Genomic DNA, 21,581 nt, shown 5'->3' with positions numbered 1-21,581 from the left:
GAATGTAATTAAAAAAGATTCTTTTTCTTTTATATGCAATTAAAATTTTAGGCTTCACAAAAAATATGCTATAATGTGGTACATGAACTCTTCCGTCATTTTTGATTGTGTGGTACAAGATGATTTAACTGTGCTAACAACATGCACACTTTTATTGGCAGTATGGTGTCTAATTATAGACCTAAAGGTAAAATAAACAGATATCAAAGAGATAACCTCTCAGACTGATAAAGAACCGCTCATAAAATAGATCCTGACAACAGCATGCACCAGCTCCTCAGCTTTACAGTTTCCTATTAAAACAAGTCTTTAACATACTTTATCATAATAATAATAATCATGAACTATGTAACAAACTGCCAGGGATAGAAGTTGCTGTGAACAATGAGTTTTCACAATAGGAAAATATTGCAAAAAAAAAAAAACCTGGTAAAAATAATTAGGTTCTTGTATCAGCAGGCTTGAGCCTTCATTAATCACATGTAATCTGTGTTCATGAACAATGTCCAGGTTAGTGCAGTGGCATACGAACCAGATGCCCCCTCAAAAAAAGATACCGATGGGACAAGAATGTGAACATCATTCAGTCAGCATGAAGTTTGCATGCTCAAAGCAGATCTTCTACGCCAGTGTTAAGTGCTCTCGCCTGAATGATAACCCCTTTAATTTTGTTGGGCATGTGAAGGACAATGTTTGTATATGTTTTATTTGTGTATATAAATATACAGGGATGTGGTTTTAATTCATCACACATCAAGTGCAACACAGTCATGCATTCTTATAAAGGTGAACAAGAAATCATTCTGTCAACATTTTATTTGTTTCTTTTCTTAGATTCTGTCAAGTCAATGAAATGGCATTTAAATAAGAACATTTACAAACATGATGTGCAACTTACAATCATCATGAACAAGTTCAGATACACAGAGTTTACTTGAACATGACAAAGATGGCTGTATGGCATGGTTATGTCCCGACAAACATCCCACCAAGGAATACCAGGCAAGTGGATATGATATGAGAAAAGCCTTTTTCTTTCCCAAAGTCTAGTTGATCCAGATTAACAAGAGAAATATGCCATTCTAGAAACCTTAAGTTTATCCTTTCACTCTTGAATCTCCATTTGCAATAGAAGTCTATTTTATCAATTTTTTTTTTTTATTCAATTACCCAACTCCGTGCTTGCTGTTTGCTTTGTTACCTATTTTCACTTCCTGTTTTTACAGGACCCAACATTACTCTTCTAGAATGATGACTTCATGCCATTCTCACTTTCTGCATACTTCAGAATCTGTTTTTGGAAATTTACTGTAATCTAGCAACCTAATAAAACTGGAAAAGTTATTTCTCTGGTATGAACACCCAACCCAACCCCCCCCCCCCCCCCAAATACATTTAACCAAGTTAATAAGCTCTCATTAATGAAGAGAGCTCAGCATGTCTTTATTTAAAATTTGTATTGAGCCAATATTCTCCAATATTTTCCACCAATTCACCTAGCTCACTAAATCACCGGTTCCATCTAACACTGAATGAAAGTCACAAAGTCTATATAGACCTAGAGTGGTGAAAGAGTTGCTTCTAGCAGACAGATTAAAATGGAAAACTTCATGCTGCCATCTATGCACATAGCATGCTGCGAGCTCGAGTGCAAAATTAATTTCCCTCTCTCTCTCTAGTCCAGACTCTCTGCATTCAATCGCTCACATATACATACAAAGCTCAATAGGAATTTGAGAACCATGGTTATCATTAAAGACACAAAAATTGACACAATTGAAGCTGCACTCAACACAAGAGCTTCCACATTTCTGAACTTCACCACATGCAATCTGCACACGCACATTCTCTCTCACACACACACATATATACCTACACACCTGCACATGGGTCCTTTGAAGATATGTTTATCTCATGATTGACAGCATACATTTGTGAAGACATCATAACTCACTTCTCAGGTATGCCCACTCATCACACCAAGGTGAATACAAAGGTATTTATGACATGAACTTTTTGCTGGTGAATATCTATGCAGACTTTGCATATTTCTAGCTTCTATGATGGGTGTATGTTATACATCCCTGAGACTTGGCATATATATGAATGTTATTTTTAAGAATCATTATCTGTAGAACTTTTAGAATTGGGGTTTCACATTACTCTCATAATGGTTCCAAATGAAAATGTTGTGATGTTTCTAAAGCATGCGAAACAGCCGGTAACTACTGCACAAATTCATTTTAAAAACTAACCAACATGACCAACACACTAATCTGTTGTCAGCATGAGCGAATCTAAAACATAAGATATTGGCCTGACAACCAAATAAGAAAACAAAAAAGGAATGGACAATGCATATATTAGGGATTATTCTCCAAACAGAATAAGCAAGTCCTAAAAACTCTTCCCTTATAAAGTAATTGTATTATTTAAAGCCCCAGAGAGATTCAGTTTTAATGGACTACAGATTAAGACCATCAATGTCATGTATATAGATGTTATGTGCGTTAAGGCAAGAGAAACGATACAAAATAATACTGACTCTAGAGAATTCAATATCAGCACAGAACCACCACCAATCATAATTCACTGCAGGAAACAAGATTACCCTTAAATTCTTTGGTATTCTGCAGCTAATGTGAACAAGTTTGAAGAAACAACAGGAGGCTAGTGTTTTATGGCTAGAAGGCCACACAGGTCATCTTGGTATTGTCTGGAAAAAACTGCAAGTGTCCTCTATGATGTTTGTCACTTTAAATGTCTAGCTATGATTTTTTTTAAAACCCATTCCTGGGAGAAACAAGAAATAAAACTGCTGGTAGCCATAGCAGTAATCTTAAAACCTTTGCTTTTCACCTTTTTTATCTATGCATCATACCCCAAGCTGTGTTCACACCTAATTATAACATGTCATACCCACCCATATATACATACACGTGCATATATATATATAGCGCAAAGAATGCACTGCTCACAACTGGCAGTGTACATCCCTGAAGATACCGTTGCACAGAGCTGACTGCTCCTTCTAAGTTTAGCAGCAACAAACAACAGACAACAGCTATTAAACATAAAAACACAATGAAAAATGAAGAAGAACAAGGGCTCTTGCTTGTCACTAGGTTTCTTTAAAAGCTAATGTTCTCAGATTTTCCCCCTTTTTTAAGTAAATACTAAAGTTGTCCTTTGCCTGCATTTGCTGCATTTCTGTGCATATTCATTAAACTATGTTGTTTAAAGATTAACTCTCCATTCTAAGTACATCAACTGGCCCAGTAATAATGAGTTCTACAAATCCTTGAAAACACTCTACATGTAAAACATGGGAAAAAAGCTGTCAACCACCTGGGTTTGTGATCAAAAGATATTAATATACCATAATAAAATTAATAAGTCATAGACTATCACATAGTTTCCACTTAATTTTTCAACTGGGTTTTTTTCTGAATAAAAGTATTTGTGGTTTCCCTTTCACCGATCAAAAAGGCAAGCAAATCTGTGGTGTCTTCTGGACTTGTCCTTTTACAGAAAAGTGTGTGCGCGCATGTGCAAACAAGATGAGCATAGATGGGAAAGGAAAAAAACCTACATTAAAATAAAACCAACAGAAGCCATTTTTTAGCTCTAATACTAGTAAGAGGTGTGTTGTTTGGCATTTGTAGTGATCTAAATAACCAGCACATGGAGATCATGGAAGTCTCCCCCCCCCCCCCCCGCTGCCCCCAAAGAAACACTAATGTTAATGGCATGTTTATAAGCTGTATGAATTTCTAGCAATGTCCCCAGTTTTAACCTATTTCATAATCATTTATTTCATTATTGACATTCTTCTTACGATCTTTCAATTCCAGATAGAAAGTTCGTTTTTTTTCTTGGGACAAAAATGCCTGTACGCACCCATTCCTATTTCTGACCAGGACACAGGATAGGTGTTTGGTCAAACGGTTCAAATATCACTCTATTTCTCTTTCCCTAGTAATATAATGGCATAAAATTTGCCATTTTCAAAATAAATTTAATGCATTGCAATTATTTAAAATTGAATGCAACAGATTTTATAAATATCATTTGCATAACTCTTTCAAGAGAAACTGTTTCCATTCAAACTTCAATTTGCCTTGGAAAACATTTTGCCACTTTTCTGAAACCATGAAGGCTTTTTCTGAAGTGTAACATGAACATAATGGTAAACTGTCTTGCTTTTCAAAAGAACAACCTCTTGTGTTCCTAAACATATATTTGTAGGTGCATCAAAAATAAAGGACTCCTAAGCAATGGTTTGATAATGGCAGAATGATACTTATGTACATGTCAACTGTTCTGAGCAGTTTGGGGTATAAGACGCATACGTAGCCTCACTCACTGGAGCACAACACACTCATCAACCCTTGTGCAGCCTAGCATGATTCTCTCTAGTCTGGAACAATCACAGACATGGAATAAATCAGCCTAAACTTTAAGAAAGAAGTAAAATAAAATGACAATCGAAAGACTTTTTATCCATCGCTTCTGTCTTTGTAATTTTACAGTACAGTTTAGGCAGAGTAACAACACATGACAGCAACATGGCATCCTTGTCTGTCTGCTGTTGTCATTTCCACACCTTCAGATGCACAAAACTGGGAGTTCTGATCTACCAGCATCACAAAGAAAGGTCAAGATGTTGGCACAGCATGCTCAGCATGTAAAGAGCTTGCTACCAGTTCCATCGTGAAAATTCAGGAGACTAGTCTGTAGGGATAAGACAAGCGATGTTTTATCCTTCCCGTGAGATGTCTGTATGAAATCACCCTCCACAATGTCCACAGTAGGAAGGAAGGGCTGTGTTGGTGTCAGTGAGGTAACATCACCTTCCAGTGTCTGTTACATCTGCAAAGTACCAGGTTATGAAGCCTGGGTTTCACTGACAGCTGCCTATTCAAGTTGCTTTGCCTACAGTGCTGAGGTTGTGCACAATGGTTCAGTGTATACTGATAAGGATTGACTGGTCCAGCAGCTCACCGCTAAGACAACCAATTCCTTATCTAGGCTAACTCCTTCCCTTCCCTCTCCCACCACTCTCTTACACACATACAATAAAGCCAACACATGAACTCCATCACTTCTGCACACTTGCTTCCCACCCATCTTGCTTAAAAAAAACACACACACACACACACTTACACAAAACTTTGTCACAAAGAAAGCATCACTTTCCTCAGTTGAGTAGCTGATTATGTGCATGCTGCAGTCCTTCTTTGGCACCTGGAGTATATCCATCTTAATATATCAGCAAAGGCAAGTCTTTGCGCATTTTCACATTCTCCCATCTCTTCACGAAAATTCACCTACACACCCTAAGTAGTCATCATAATGAACACAACAGCAGAGAGAAAAGGCACCATTGTGGAACATCCTCTCCAACACAGGGGTGTGGGGGAGGGGGAAAATGCAGTTGCAATTGAATTTCCATCTTGTCGCATAATCTGCTTTCTGATGTTAGCAGGACATGGTAGCTAATGCACATACTTTGATCACTACAGAAAGGTTGCACAAAACACATAGCGCAGCAGCTATAAGATGAGGGTAGTCAGCAATGAGGCTGGTCTCCTGAAAACCACAATGGCTTCAGGAACTTGAGTTGTTGAGAAAGCCCTGAATCCTATGCATCATTATCCACAACTGTTGCCATCTTTCAACAAGTTGAACAGGGTTACTGGCAGTAGTATCTCATCACAACATAATGCTGCCATTGCTACCCTGTCAGTTACCAATGTCACACCTGACTATTTACCAGTGTCACGGCGCAGGCACAGAAACCGGGGTCTTGCACCGAGCACAAGGAATGATGCAGCAGCGTAAAGTGTGTGGCACAAGCATACATAACTATGCAAACATTTACACATCCATACAAAAGCATTCATCAACTGGCAAACATCTATACACCTGTACACATGTGCACACATATTTACACACAATCTATAACCTGCTTGCATCCACACACACACAAAATACCACACATACCTATTTGCCTTCTGACAAGCACAGTCACCTAACAAACACATACCAGCCTGTGCCAGCACAGAGAGGAACTGAATGGACGGCTGAGGAAGGGAATATCACCCTAATATTAGAGCAGCAGTCTGCATCAGGGCTTGGGGAAAACCAGTTCTCCTGAGGGTGGGGGATGCACTAAATGTCTCTTGTGATCTAAACGTGGGTCTCTGTGTTCTAAACGAGGGTCTTTGTGCTCCACTCCAACACGAGGTTCTTTGTGTTCCAGACGAGGATCTTTGTGTGGTCTCCTTTCTCCCCATTCACTGTACTCATCACTTCGTCGTTTTCGATCGCCATATTGATGATGGCTGAAAAACAAGGCATCAAAATTTATGCTATACAAAAATGGAAATTTCATTTCAATTAAAAAGGACTGAGAATATACATTTTTATATAAAAAATTCTGGCTCAAATGCAAAATAAGGAGATTAAATCCAAAAGAAGCAGAGAAGTAACATTTTTTTTTAAACTTGTTAAAAATCTTGCTTGATGGGTTATCTACATCCTTCAACAACTCAAGATCAGCAACAAAATGTTATCTACCTGCCCTGTCCCCAGTCATCCCCTTGGCGCGGTGTGAAATGTGGCTGTTCCCTGTAATGGTGTCCATATTCAGGTCTGTAGTGCTCACTTCGGTGATGGTTGGAGCGATCGCCTCTAAATCCACCTGCGAAGTGGTCTTGCCGGCCATGGAGGTAGTCACGATTCTGGTAGCTACCACCAAAGCCACTGCTGGCTCCCCCTCCTCCAGTACTGTTGCTTCCAACACTACTGCCACCTCCACCATGCATTCGGTCATTGTTGAACCTGGGAAGAATAATGAAAGCCAGGTAAAGCCAAAATATCTATACCCTCAACCTCACACATGGTGTGTGCACACACAGGTAGAGTACTAAAACTAGTCTTTAAAACTTGAACTACATCATGTTTAACGAATCAACCCCACCCCCACCCCTCAACCAAAAGAAGAATCAATGAAGCAACTGTCAAAAAATGACAGGTACTTAAAAATCAGCAGTGGTCAAGAACATGTGGAAGAAATTGAAAAAAATATTATCCAATTACCACCACACAGCTGCGCTAATGCCAACTGACAGTTTTTGGATTAAAAAGTGAAACAACAAAAAAGTCCGCAATTAACATGCTTTTAGGGGGCTTTTTGTAGGGGTTTTAGAAGACAAAAACAGCCTCCTATCTTATCTGCTGCCTGTCTTACTTTACCCTTGAATCACAGATGCACCTCTTTGAATACATCAATGTAGCAAGATCTGGAGTCTGCAATTAGCAGCTATATAAACATTTACAAAAAGACATCCACCACTATTTGTTATTACACAAAATACACCCATCCTTATTTTCCCAGTTTCGTAAAGTGCTGCCCACCTGAAGCAACAGGTTCTGGAAAGGTTTTTTTAAAATGCTAACTACCTGTAGCTAATATGTGTGTGAGCGAGAGCGTGTGTGTGTGTGTGGGGGGGGGGAACAACCTGCTTAATTTATTGCTATAGGTGTACAAGGTAAAACTATTTAACAGCAACAATTATGCCCATTTATGTGAGTCTGGAAAGCAGAACATGCCTAAACACATAAAGCAACACTCAATAATCTGCAGCTATAAAAGCCAATGAAATAAGGAAACAAGAGGAAATGCTTTCCTGCATATGCCACTAAGAGCTCTATAGATTAACATGGAACCAAAATGCAACATGCCAGTCAGGGAAAATCAGCTCCTCCTCTGCACAATATACAGGTCTTTTAACACTACTTTCTGATTCAGCTCACAATATACAGGTATCTTAACATTAGAATTCAGATGCGGATTGTCACCGCTCAGCAGAATATTCTTCCTCACAAGCAATGTTAAATTATTTGAAATTTCTGTTGCAGCTTGCTTGCACTGTCCAGTCATTCATCACTCAGTAACCTTTGAAGTTTAAAAACACCAACAGCGATTTAAGTCATCATATCTTCACCAATGGTGATCACTAGCCTCCAGGGGGCAACACTCACCAATGATGATCACAGTGAGATTTGTCCCCCCCTTGCCGATGGTCGGAGTAACCCTGACGATTATATGAACTGTTGCTGCCGTCACTGTATCTAGTGTGAAAACAAAACAGATTCTGAAGTCTAGGTTGATCTAATGCGTAAATTAGATGTCTAACAAGGGAAGGTAAGGTGCAGTAGTTCACTCTTCACCCACCTGCTGCAAGCAAGTAATAATTCACTCCCCTTTTAGAAACAATGGACGACAGTTCTTAACAGTGTAAGAAGCATGCAGTCTAGTTATTTGCTTTACACATCAACAACCAATAAACCACAAACACAATAGATCAGCAGTGTGCACACAAAAGTGGTAATCCAATACTCAAAGAATGCAGATAACAGAAAACATATATTTTTCAAAACAATGCAGTCACATTTTTTCACAGCTTAAAAATACTCAACATCATGCAACAATGACACCCAAGGCACATCACCCAACACTGAAACATACAGCAGATTACCTCTTTCGAGGTACTTCTTCAGCACGTGCCAATGGGCTAGCATGCTGCCATCTGTCCACAGGACTAGTGGCAGGTCCATGGTCAGGCCGCCCTGCATCTTTGAAAGGAGGTAGAGGTCGATGTACACCATGGTGTGTGGTGTTGCCTTGTTGTCCCCCAGTCTTTGGACCATTCATACTGTTTCCAAAGCTCGATCTACCATGACATACAGAGAAGGTATTGATTGATGGAGAGATAAAGCTGTGAACAGCTGGAGCAGTGGGTATCTCTGTAAAGCTGCAGGACTGGAATGTTCATGGCCCACAAAAATGAGAAGCCAACATTTTTCACAAATATATATTCACGAAGTAAAAAAAAAAAAAAAAAGCTAATCTTTCTCTGCCAGCTCTTAAAAACATACCAGAAAATATATTTATAAACCCTTTCTACACTCTTATAAACACTTCATATGCTCTTAAAACATTTAATATATAAATACCTATATACCGCAAAATCCTGTGATATAGCGAAAACTCCACGATACAGAATTAGATTTTGAAAAAACGCGTTACAGTGAAGTTGCAATAAATGAACCGCAATATAGCAAGGAATTACTATATAGACATGTATACAGTCCAAATAAAGCTACAAAATATGTACATTTAACACAAGCCATTTTGAAACCTGCATATTTTAATTCTTCATGCATGAACACACACACACACAAAGAGACACAAGCCAAATATCAAAACCTTTTTATTTGTCAATTACCTTAACCTGCACTTTCAACCTCCTGATGGCAGCGATGCTTAAAAACTTCAAAGCAAATAAAGCAAATAAAGCTCAGCTTAAAAGAACCTTCAAAAGCTACTCTTTTGTTACCCCCAAGTGTTCCTGCTGGGGTGCATAGCAAACCACAGAGTATATCCTACAGGAGTGTAGGTTCCTCCAGGAATTGAGGGTGGACATTGCAAATGTCCCTTAACATCAAGCTGTGTGGATCTGTGGATGCTCTCTGCGGATGACTGCCAATTTCATCTCAAGAGCTGGCCTCCAAGTGTAAGCAAAAGCAGAAGTTTCACTTGCTTAATAACTGTTTACATATTAACACCTCTCCAACAACATTAATTTCACTGTTAAGTTGTCAATACCACATTCCAAAATTATTCCAGATGGCATAAAAAACACCTGTCTCTAAACATGCACTGGGAAGGAGAATCTAAAAAGCCTGCAAAATTTCTTGTAGCGGAAACTACAGTCACAATATGTGTCCTTGGATTTTTTTTTTAAGTGCTGATGAGAACAGTACTTCATTATTCAATATGATTTTTTAAGGTTTAATTTACAGGTATTTTTCAGAGCCCCTGCCTTTTGTTGATCTTAAGGCATGAAGGAGAAAGAAACCTTATCAGATAATTATTAAAATTACTCAATTCCTGAAACAAGTAGAGGAGTTTTCATAGCATCTAGTCATTAATCTGAAAGTTTAACCAAATGGCATTGATGCAAGCAACAGGACAAACTGTTACACTTAAAATGAGGTGAAGACATGATGCCATGAGCAAGCAAATAACAGAGCATCATGGTGATGTGTTCTGTGATAAACGGGTGCATTTCACATCAGCATACCACCAGATGTCTGAGCCTTATGCACCAACAATATAAATGACTGATGAAATGTATAGATATGTATAGATCTGCAAACACTACTCATCTAGCAGGCCTGATTTTCTCAAGAGTGTAAGCACTCAAAACATTCACACTGACAAATATACACACAACCAACTCATGGTATGATCTTTGTTCCATATTTTACTAAATCAAGGCCTGTATTCAGGCAGGATCACCAAGCGCACATTGTAGCATTAACCTGTCATTCCAAATACTATGTGCCAATAATCTCACCAGAAGGCAGGCTCAAAGTGCACAAGACCAAAACAATTTGCTTGTTGGCCTCTCCTGCCATCCATTCTTTCATCTTCCACCCATTCGATAGCAGATTCTTTCTCATCAGACACTGCACTGCTACTGCCAGTGGATATGTTGGCTTATTATATCTCTCTCGTCAGCTACTGCCAGTGGATATGTTGGCTCATATCTTTCTTGCCAGACACTGCACTGCTACTGCCAGTGGATATGTTGGCTCATTATATCTCACTTTCATGGGGGGCTGGAGAGAGGGGGTAGAAGGGAAGGGAAGTAGGGTGGAATCCCAGAATGGAAATAAAAACACCCTCAGTTATGAGCATGCCAACCTAAGGGCAGGTTCTGGGTTACCTTCCCCGATATTTGGTAGCTTTCCTGGTAGAAGGAAAGGCAAGACTATCACATTAGCAGCTCACCGAATGTAGGCAGGTATAAACTGCCTTTCGTAGCAACAGCAGCTACATTCATATTGCACAAAGAACACGCAAATTTCCACTTCAAGTCACACCACTTGCATCACAAAATTCACAAATGAAGTCCAAAGCCTCAATCTCAGAATCTGTGTAGCCGGACACATCTATCTGAATGCAAGAGCGATGAAACCAACGTTCACAGCTTGAGCAGCCTATCCAGTTGTGTGGTTCATCATCATAATCTTCCTCACATTTGGAACAAATGTTGGTATCGATCGTCTCGTCCACTTCAGACTGTGACTGACCCAAATCTTCACACTCACATGGAATTTCACTCTCACTACACTCACCTCTCTGGCAGCTCTTTCCTAAAGAACCTTTATGTCTACTTTTACACTTTTTGGATTTTGGGACTGCATGTTTGTCAGTTTCTATTGCTTTTCTTTTGCGTTCTTGTTCCCTGGACTGTTGCCGGGCAGTGGGAATGGGAGTATTGACCTCTGGGTGACGACGAACAAACGACTGGTACCACTCCTTGGTGGGTCGGTTATTGGGAAAGCTGGTGCGACGGTTAGAGTTCTCATTTAGCATATTTTGAACAGCATCTAAAAGGATATCCATCTTCATAGGAAAGCCCTGGCATTTGAAGTCCAGTACCAGGGCCACCATTCTTTCCTCCTCTTCCAGGGTCAGTTCTGAATCTCCTTGGCTTTCGCTTGGCTGCCACTTTGCACGACTCTCCTTCACTTTTGTTTTAGTCTGACCGTCTTCAACTGTGCCTTTCCCAGAATGATTGTTCTTGCTCTTGTTACTTATCTTGCACTCTCCACTTTTATTTTCACTTGGATCCATCCCCACCTTTTTCTGACTGGCTTTTTTCTGCTTTGGCAGAACTGCTGTTACCTTGGATGAACCTCCTCTACTGCTATTGCACTTGGCTGTCTTTCCTTTACATCTGGCACTGCCTTTGCCACCTGATGGTGACTTTATGTCCAGGATGGCTTTTAAGTTTTCTGGCATAACCTCTAGTCTCACAACTAGACCATCTTCAATAGGCAGAGGCCAAGGGAGTTTCCCCTCCTTTGCTTCCTGCCTTTCTTGGACTACTTCCTGTTCTTCTTCATCTCCAGGTGGCTCCTCTGGCTCAGAATGAGTTTGTTCATTATCACTACGTACTTCTGGTGACTGTTGATTTGAGCACAGTCTTCGATTCTTTGCATGTTTAGACTTTGCTTCTAAATTTTCTTCCCTTCTTTCACCTAGCTCTAGTTCATCTATCTGTTTTCTGCTTTCTCGTTCCTGAAGCCTCTTCAGCTTCTGCTGCAAAGTACTTGGTGGAATGTTATAGTGCCTAGCTGCCTCTCTCAAGCCCATCTGCCTATACCACACTTTTCTCATGGCTTTCTTAAGGGCCGCTGTAGTGTAATTTTTTCCATTTTCAGGCTTTTCTTTGTTTTGCTCTTCATCATCACACTCTTCTTCTCTGCATTCCATCTCATCTCTGAAAAGTGACAATTAAAAAAACATTTACTTGCACACCCACTCTTTTAACAACAGATAATTTACATGAAGCAGCATTGTAGGCATTATTCTTAAAATCATATTTTCTTGCTCTGTACTCTAGGTATTTCAGTCTTTAAACATTGCTGCATGCAACCAACTATTTTTGAAGTGCAAAACAGATCTGTCAAGAATGTTACATGCAGGAGTTACAGCAAGAGGTTAGGACAGGGAGAGGGTCCAGCCAGAGCCGACAGACAACAGCACACAGACAGTCGGCTCTGATTGAACACCTCTCTTTTGACATGGGCCTGGCCTGCCAACTACCAAACAATTCAGGTGCTTACCTTCATCTGGGGGCACAAAGTCCAAGCAGAAAATCGGATCAGATCGATTGGTCCGGATACAACTGCCAGACTCAAAATGGGCTTTGGGAGAAACAGATACTTGGTGATTACATCAAACTTGAATGTCTAAACACATGAGACTGATCGGTGAATGCAGCAGCAACTGGATGGATTCTGCATCTCCAGCCGCTGCCCACTTCATGAAGAAAATGATGTGTTCATTTCACTCAGACCCAGTGTTCATAGAGAGAAGTGTTCAATCAGAATTTTTCTTTTTTTCTTTTAGTTTTGAATCTTGTGTGTTCTGGCCATTTTAAAAATATGGTGGTGTTCAAGAGAGCCGACACAACATCAAAATCATTTCAAGATGAAGGACATAATATGCATGCCACAGGAGGGGCAAACCCCACGATTGTCTCACCCATCACGATGGTGGTCATCACGACGTGGCTTCTTCTGTGGAGAGTGGTTGTGCCTGGAAGAGTCAAAGTGCTTTTCCAGTCGCTTGTTTGAAGAGTTGGGTTCACGTATGTCACCATGGTTTTGCTGAGGCAGACACAGACCAAGACATTCAGTAGCAAGCACACATACACACGTGATGTACACAGTCATGCATCATGCAATTCAAATGCTAAGAAAGACAAATCTCTCAATCTACTGATGCAATTTTAAGGTATTTGATAACATTTTTTAAAAAAGGGGGAGGGGCGGGGACCAAACCCTAAAGGCCTAGGAGTAGTGAAGTTAAATAGTTCACTCAGTCTTGAGTATAGCCCAGCCCTTTTGTCATTTTTACCTCTGCTAAGAAATCAGGTATCCATTCTGGTAGGCAGCTGCTATATGGGAAGGGAGAGGGGAATTGGTGTTTTACGCCGAGCCAGCAACTAAGGCTATGTCACGGCAAGACAGCCAGCCCTGTAAACAGATGCCACATGCAGAGAAAGAACAGCGTGCCGAGACAAGAAATGAACTCAGGGCAGAAAAAACTTCACTGTATTGGTGACAGGCGCTAACCGCTGCGCCACCAGACCGCTCTGCTATATGGGCAAGGGGAATTTTGGAGTCATAGACTCAAGGAAGCATCAAACCAGCTCTGCATCCATCAAAATCTGGTTCCCCGAACAAGCCTTTAAATTCTGGGATACTAGATCCATCAAATATTCGGACAAAAATTGTCTTCTCAGAGGCCTGAAAACTTCTCTTCTACCTTATCAGCAATTTTGATAAGAGTCTGGCAAACAAATGTTGTTTGCATGATTTATTAAAACACAGCCACAAGGAATGAGAAGTGAGGACAAAACCACAATAAACCAAAGTTGTAGCTAGCAGACAGTAGTAAATGGAAAGCTATCAAGCAAGCAGACATGGTTAGAGATGTTGTAACAAGTGTCAAGAGAACACAAACCTGAACATGCATTAACCTAAAAGAAACTGAATCACAGAAAGGCAAAGGGTGTCTGATGGCCCAAACTCCCCTGGGTTGCCCAAAAGATCCTACCTCATTTCGTTCTTTCTCTTGGTCACGCCGTTTATAAGCAGCCTTATACAATTTGCGCAGGCGCTCATGGTCCAGATCAGTGAAGTTTGAAACAAACATCCATAGTTGCCTGCAAGATTTTCAAAATGATAATATGGGCTTCTGTAGTCTATTTGAATAATATTAAATGCTATTAACATATTTCAACTCACTGCAGGAACCCAGCATAAACTACAAAAAGAGGTTACAGCTGAGTCCCTAATAAACTACACATGGTTTCACAGACTGTGGCCTTATTATTATTATCATCATGCAACCCTTTGTCTCTTAACATTAGCATAAAAGCAGTGAGAATAATGCAGGAAAATTGCCAACAAAATAAACAAGCAGACTACCAATCAATAGTTATTCATGTGTTAAATGTGGCTCTACATCTGCTTTTCTTTTTTTTACGAAGTCAACTGAGAATTTTACTGAAATAATAGACAGTGCTTGAGACGTCTGGCTAGTTGATAAGCAAACATGTATCTGCTAGCTAGGAAAATGACTTACGTTCGCCAAAACTTAATTTTCTCCGGGTCACACAGTTCTGACAAGTGATCATTAATATGGTCGCCAATCTTCAGCAGGCACTGGCGCATTTGGGCTACAGCACTTTTTTCATCACCCTCCTCTTTGTTGCCGATGTCCAGTGCTTTCAGAGACTTTTTCACTGGCCGCATTTTTTCCTTGCACTGCAAAAATATTTTCTAAGTTAGCTATTGTTTCCAATCATGCACCAAGGAAAGTTTTCTAAAAAGAAGACCTCACACTTGACTGACTTGAAAACAGCAACACAAGCAGTGAAGATGTTCAGGCAAAAAATTTCAATCATGGAGGCATGAGCATACATGCATTTGCAAAATATTATATTTTATATACTTAGTAGAACTTGCAATATACCTCAGCAAATATTGTGGGGTTAGTCTCCTTTGTCATACTGTTCTCTTCTGCTGAAATGGCCACTGGAGCTGAGGAAGCTGTGAAGTGCATAGGTCCTTCGGTCTTCTGAAACCCAATGTTTTTCAGTAAATGCATCTATCTTCATCTTCAAAATATTAAAATATAATTACAAGTCATCGGAGAGTTCAGTCTTTGATATTAAATTAGCTCAAAATTTTTTTAAACGGGTCTCTTTCTTCTTCTGGGGGAAAAAAAAATTCAAAATCTAGTTTAATGATTTAAATAGGAATTGTACAGATACAAATATCTGAACTTATTTTACCATCTTATTGTACAGACATGACTATCAAAATTATAATTAGCATCTTAGACAAATACCCACAATTAAAATTACATTCTTATTGTACATACACAAACACCAAATAACTACTTTTTATTGTACAGATACAATAACCCAAAATTATAATTACTTTCTTATTGTACATATACAAATACCCCCAAAACAATTACCTTCTTATTTCCTTTCTTCTTCTTTTTTCCATCCTCTTGTTTCACACTCCCCAACTTATCTGTCTCCTCTTTCTCTTTTTTTTCTTTCTCCTTCTTCTCTTTTTTAGCCCTCACTTTAGGTTTACTTTTTCCTTTCTTTTTATCATCAACCTCTTCATCAAGTTCCAGATCACTTATTTCAGATTCTTTCTCCTTTTCTTTCTTGGCCTCTACATCCTCTGTGGCCGGCTTCCGTGTTCGCAATGAATCCAGAGTGGTGCTATCATTGGTTTCATCTTTGCTATGTAAGTCTTCTGAACCACTGGAAATGTCATTTTCAATAACTTCAGCACGAGATTTTGGTTTTCGCTTTCCTCTGCCTTTCGTCACTTTCTGTACAAAGGAAAAGCATTGTCAGTCTTTCTGAAGACAACAGAAATTTATTTACAAGCAACATGACATCAAACATTGACTCACTTTGCTCTTTCCCACCTTTTTGCTTTCTCAGTACCTTCATGTATGCTTGAGAAAGACAATATGGTGAAAAAGCTTTCAACAGAAGTAACTTACTGGTACAGTTGCAACTTCGGACTGCTTGCGCAAGACTTTCAAAAGATACTCTGCACGGGTCTGCAAATGTTTGGCCTGAGGTTTTTTCTGCTCCTCAGCTGGTAGAATCTGTGGAAGGAAAAAGAAAAGCCTTCAGAAATTAAGCCTTCATCATGAAAATGTAAAATGTTATGCCTATGGCCAACATGCTAAGCAAATTATTCTTTATTGTAAAAATAACAAAGCCAAAAAAATTCCCCAACCTTTTCATAAAGACCAAGATCAGTGTCCATCTTAATGGCCTCCCAGGACCCCATGCCATATTCATAAATTCCCTTCAGCAGATTACTGTCATCTGCCACGTCCCAAGCACAGTCCCAGTGCACTCTCTTAACATAGCACATCAGCTGGTATCTGCAACAAAGCACCACTCATTTTATTCCATAATCCTGTGCCAACACATTATATCTTGCCTCTTACATTAAAGCAGTCTGTAACTCCATCTTCCGGTCTGCTTGTTGCCTACCACAGCTTATCCTTTTAAAAAGTAGTCGAAATTATAATCTAATTATATAAAAAATAGCATGTGAAAACTTAACACAAATGCTGACTACAACTGCAAACCAGATCAAATAATTAAGCCTTTTCATGAATTTTACAGTGGCAGATAGTATGGGAAATGCACTCGAATTTTGGCCATGTTTATTGCTTGCCAAAATAGAAATATCAAGATAAGATTCAACAGCAGCAAGAAAAATCAGGCGATTCTTTTAATTTCCATGCCCAGTCAATTGCTAAAGTAGGCCGTTTTCTCTGTACACTACATGTTGTTTAATGTCTACAGAAAAAAAAATGGTAGAAGTGCACAAAGTGTAAACAACTGTTAAACATCGTAATGCAACAACTTTTTATTCAACATTTTTAATTTTTAAAAAACTTGTGAGTTTATTATGTAAGCAGGTTGTATTATGTAAGCAGACTGTATTGACTGCAAGTGATACTGTGGTGACATGCACCTTTCTCTGCAACAAGTTTTAACATAATGAAGACATGTCAATTTCATTTAACAAAGCAACACTCCCCATAAGTTCAAGAATCCTTACTTTTTGCGTTGTTCCCGATCAGAAGGTACAGCCTTGGCCAAGGGCTCCAGATCGGCCTGAGCCTTACTGACTGCCTGGGCATTGACCATGACACTGGACAGCTTAAAGGTTGGTCCCCTGTGGGTCTTCTTTCCTGGAAGATTGTAAAGCTACTTCATGCTTAACAAACTAATTTTGCTGTAGTCTTAGATGTAAAGATATATATTCCATGTTTAATCCTATAATTCTGTAACATCTTAAGTTATATAAAACTAAAAGATAAATACTGTATCTACCATCCCACCTATCAATCAACAAAATTTTATCATAAATTATATTTTCTTTCCACCATCTTTGAAAATTAAACATACCATCAAAAGATGGGTCCTCCTGCATCTTCTGAGAATATTCTGCCATAGATTCATCTACATTCTTTTGTAACACCTCAGCAAGTCGTCGCAGATCAGCTTCAGACTTTTCTTGCAGTTCTGCATCACAGGCTATGGCATCCAATCTGTTGACACATTTTCTTCAAATCATTTCTACCCAACCACTGTAAAAAGTAAAACCCTGTTCATTCTACCAAATACCCTTCCAGACTCTAATAAAGAATGTACGCATGCCTGTGCCTGGAAATTTTGATGATTTTATGCCATTATTTTTTAAAAACAATCTGGAGCTCTGTAGATACATGCAAAGCATATAAAACCCATACAATTCATAGAGAGAAAAGATTTTTCTAATAAAAGGGGCCAATAAAAACCAAAAAAAAAATTCTTTGGATTTTTATTTTATACAAATGTATTTTTTTATAGAAAAACTAAATACGCAAACAATGTCACACACAATCAAGTACTCAGAATACTTCTCGACTTAACTCGGTGACTTTTGTGGATTTCATTCAGAAAGTGAAAAACACAGCCTAGATAAAGTTCAGGGTTTGCTGTTTGTTGAAAACCTCAACTCATTTCTAACAAAAACATTCCCATCTTCACTAACTCGTTACCTGCCATGAGAAACCTGTGGTAGGTTCATCTAGTTCATTCACACAAGTCACAAGCATGTCATTTCAAAAACAAACTCAACATTTATATACAAAAGATTGTACTCCACATTCTCCTGTTCTGAGCCCTTGGCGGGCCTGTGCATTGTACCATGCTTTGAAATATTCTATTTCCAGTACGCAATCTTGCTGTGATTAATTCCAAAGCAGGGTACCACACAGCCCCGGCTCAGAAGGACACTCAGAGTAGAAGAAAGTAGAGACCCAACCCTGACTCACTGCTGCATCACGCAGATGTTTTCATTTCCTGTTTCTCAGTATCGGGCACAACTATTCTGTCAACTAAACAATGTTTTCTGCCAGCTACAGTTCGTTTCCTACTTCTGGGTACCCCCGGCAATTGTGCAACAAAGTCACCACCGACTGTATGTCTCACTGCTATCGTCGGAACTTTCTTCTTATTTCATCCGATCAAAATCGAGATGACTGTTGTTGTCGTCAGAATGAAGAGAATCAGAATCTTCAACTCTAATAACACATTGTAGTCACTTTCACTGCCATCCTGTTCCTGATTCAGGAAATTCACCGATTGTAGATCATCTAAATTACTGTTCGTGATCTCTACTACGGCCTCGTAGTGTGTACGGCTTCCTGTAGCATGTTTTTTGACCACATGATAGTCCTAGCATGCATACAGTTTGCATTGACTCTGTGTGGTTGGATCGCTCTATTTTCAGCCCAATAAAATGCCAATCAAACCAAGCATAGAACATTCCACCAAATATTTCACTATTTTCATGAATTTACGGCTTTAAAATATTTAAGCAGTGCACAGGTTTATTTCTAGCACTTTAATTCCTGCTATGCTTTATTAGTTAACTCCTGACATAAAAATTTCACAATGGAAGACAAGAAGGTCAGATGAAAATGCTGAACCCACCTAGTAAGAGGCTGAGAGAATTTCTTGTAACTCTTGATAAAGCGTCTGAGTTCCGAGTCACTAAAACCTCGCAGCTTCTCGCGCACCTGGGATCTGGGCCGTCCTCGCTTCTTAGGCTTGTCTTCGTCATCATTTTCTTCCTCCTCTTCACTTGAACCATCACTTTCTTCTCCTTCCTTTTTTTTCTTTGACCTCTTATCATGGTCAGAATCGTAGTCTAACTGAAGCTGGAAACATACAGCACACCAACTTAAGCTTATGCTTTTTCGCAATGTTCAATGTCACAGCAGTCTTCTGTAAAATGCCTAATGAAAAGTTATAATTGCAATTAATCCATCCAGAATCATGTCCCACGGGCTGACAAAAGTTGATACGGCTGCCCTTTAGTTAAAGGACAGAAGCATGTCAAACAGCATTACTATCTGGTCTAATAACATGGTTTAATAACAATAAGGTTATTTTGCTCCAATGTGAGTGAGGAGGAAGATTTTACCTGCTTTATTGTTTTCCTGCTGCGAGGTGGCAACTGTAGTTCCAGAAGCTGCTGCATACGCTCCTCCTCTTCTACCTTGCTGCGCATTTCTTCAGGGATGATATGATCCCATTCTCGCTCTCCTTCTATCACAAATAACAATAATCTAAATACATGGTTTGTACATGTCTGATCCGACAATGTACACATGCTTACAAATTTGTTTAATCACTTTTGCTTTTGCTAAGAATAAGAATGAGATCAGGAAAAAAATAACTGCTTTAGAGAAATCTTTGCTGTTATCTGAAATATAAAATCTGTCCACAGCCATAAGCTTCAGAGAAACACTATTCTTTTCAAATCTGAGCTGGTATTATTAAGGTAAAATGTTGTGTACGTCAGAAAAGTAGAAAGTTGTTCATAAATCACTTGCAACATGCCACTTTTACTTACCTTGCTGACTCTCATCAGCCATGGCATCGGTATCTTCCTCCATGTTATCAAAACTAACAACTTTGAACTGTGATAACAGTTCATCAGCTGGAGCACTGGACTCAGTCTCATGTGTTTCTGCATACTTGAGGATTTCATCAATGTCCACCTGAGGTTCTTCCTCGTCATCCTCCTTGAACAGCTCTTCAGCTCCAAACTTGATGATGGCAGACAGTTCCTGCTTGCTGTACCCTGTTGTGTTGCTATAGATGGACAGGCAGAAAAGAAAACTTGATGTTTCGTGTACAATCCCAAGCACAAGATTCTGCTTGCTTTCTCCCATTGTATTTCCTTTCTGATAAAACAGACATAAGAATTGTCTGCACATTCCACCATACACCTTGGGATGCAGCAGCTTGAGTGTATAAAAGAGTAAGCATATTATTATATATAAAGGGCAGCATGCAGAGCTGAACAAACCCAGGACGATAAAAAAGCCCCCAACCCCCTCTACACCCAATCTACTTACTCTACTGCTGACAACTCTTAAGAGTCATACCTAGCTCCAGCAAAGAAATCTTTCTTTACCTAGTAGGTGCAGCTGATCTGTTGAGTACAGTGCGACCTGTGGTATCCATACTCTGAATGACCAAATGATCCAACACCATCTTCTTTTTGGCTCTTTCCACAATGTCCTCCTCGACACTCTGTTTGCACACCAGCCGGTAGACACTCACCTGCACCACAGATTCACAAGACAAATGTATCACATGTAGAAGCAGCATTTAGAACATTTTAGAACAAATACTTTATACTTTTTGTGCCGCAATTATAAGTCCACACAAAACTTCTTGCAATCAGACAGAAAAAATTCCAAATATGTGAAAATGATAACGACAGTGTCTGCACATTGTTTTTAAGGAGATCAGTCCAAATTTTACTTTCTTTTGATTAATTAGATTATTATATGGATCATTGGAAAGACTGGTTTGCAGTGAAAAAGGGTTTCACACGGATACTAAAAAACAGATTTCACATAAACAATAAGGAAGCATTAGCATACCTGGTTCTTTTGGCCAATGCGGTGAGCACGGGCCTGAGCCTGCAAGTCATTCTGTGGATTCCAATCACTATCAAAGATGATGACAGTGTCAGCAGTAGGTAAGTTGACACCAAGACCCCCAGCACGTGTTGACAACAAGAAACAGAAATCCTGCTCACAGAAAAGTTTAATCCAGCTCATCACACACCTGGACTCTATGATGATGTTCTATCTTCCCTCTTTTTCCTTCCAGTTATGCACATCTAAAAATGCTTGTAAGAATAGATATTAAAGACTTTTAAGTTTTACCTGCGAACCTTCTGCATTGAAATGGTCCATGGCCTGTTTCCTGATGTCACCCCGAATAGATCCATCAAGTCTCTGAAATCAGAAAACAATTCTGAAAACTGGCATTTACTCCATTTCAAGTATCTTCTTTTTT

The 21,581-nt window shown here is 39.3% G+C and overlaps 1 protein-coding gene across 7 annotated transcripts in view; it reads right to left on the bottom strand.

The window, feature by feature from the left end:
- Positions 1-798: 798 nt before the first annotated feature.
- LOC112554640 (chromodomain-helicase-DNA-binding protein 1-like) overlaps positions 799-21,581 on the bottom strand; it is a 43,817-nt gene continuing 23,034 nt past the window's right edge. For 2 of the 7 annotated variants that reach the window (XM_025222552.1, XM_025222555.1), the window contains exons 22-37: positions 21,449-21,520; positions 21,161-21,310; positions 20,686-20,834; positions 20,119-20,360; positions 19,687-19,811; positions 19,194-19,420; positions 17,622-17,764; positions 17,272-17,404; positions 16,432-16,582; positions 16,190-16,297; positions 15,641-16,012; positions 15,131-15,235; positions 14,741-14,922; positions 14,210-14,318; positions 13,133-13,257; positions 8,775-12,365 (exon numbers count right to left, since the gene is read on the bottom strand). In XM_025222552.1, coding sequence (XP_025078337.1) covers positions 10,949-12,365; positions 13,133-13,257; positions 14,210-14,318; positions 14,741-14,922; positions 15,131-15,235; positions 15,641-16,012; positions 16,190-16,297; positions 16,432-16,582; positions 17,272-17,404; positions 17,622-17,764; positions 19,194-19,420; positions 19,687-19,811; positions 20,119-20,360; positions 20,686-20,834; positions 21,161-21,310; positions 21,449-21,520 — 3,810 coding nt within the window. In that variant the 3' untranslated portion in view covers positions 8,775-10,948. Of the gene's footprint in view, positions 6,348-6,582; positions 6,847-8,049; positions 8,140-8,546; positions 8,742-8,772; positions 12,366-13,132; positions 13,258-14,209; positions 14,319-14,740; positions 14,923-15,130; positions 15,236-15,640; positions 16,013-16,189; positions 16,298-16,431; positions 16,583-17,271; positions 17,405-17,621; positions 17,765-19,193; positions 19,421-19,686; positions 19,812-20,118; positions 20,361-20,685; positions 20,835-21,160; positions 21,311-21,448; positions 21,521-21,581 lie in introns of those variants that run through there. The other 5 variants (XM_025222558.1, XM_025222560.1, XM_025222556.1 and 2 more) reach the window with 5 other exon arrangements.

This window comes from Pomacea canaliculata, linkage group LG13 (genome assembly GCF_003073045.1).
Source record: "Pomacea canaliculata isolate SZHN2017 linkage group LG13, ASM307304v1, whole genome shotgun sequence".
NCBI lineage: Eukaryota > Metazoa > Mollusca > Gastropoda > Architaenioglossa > Ampullariidae > Pomacea > Pomacea canaliculata.
The sequence above is the reverse complement of the archived record's forward strand: the minus strand, read 5'-3'. Positions and strand labels throughout refer to the sequence as shown.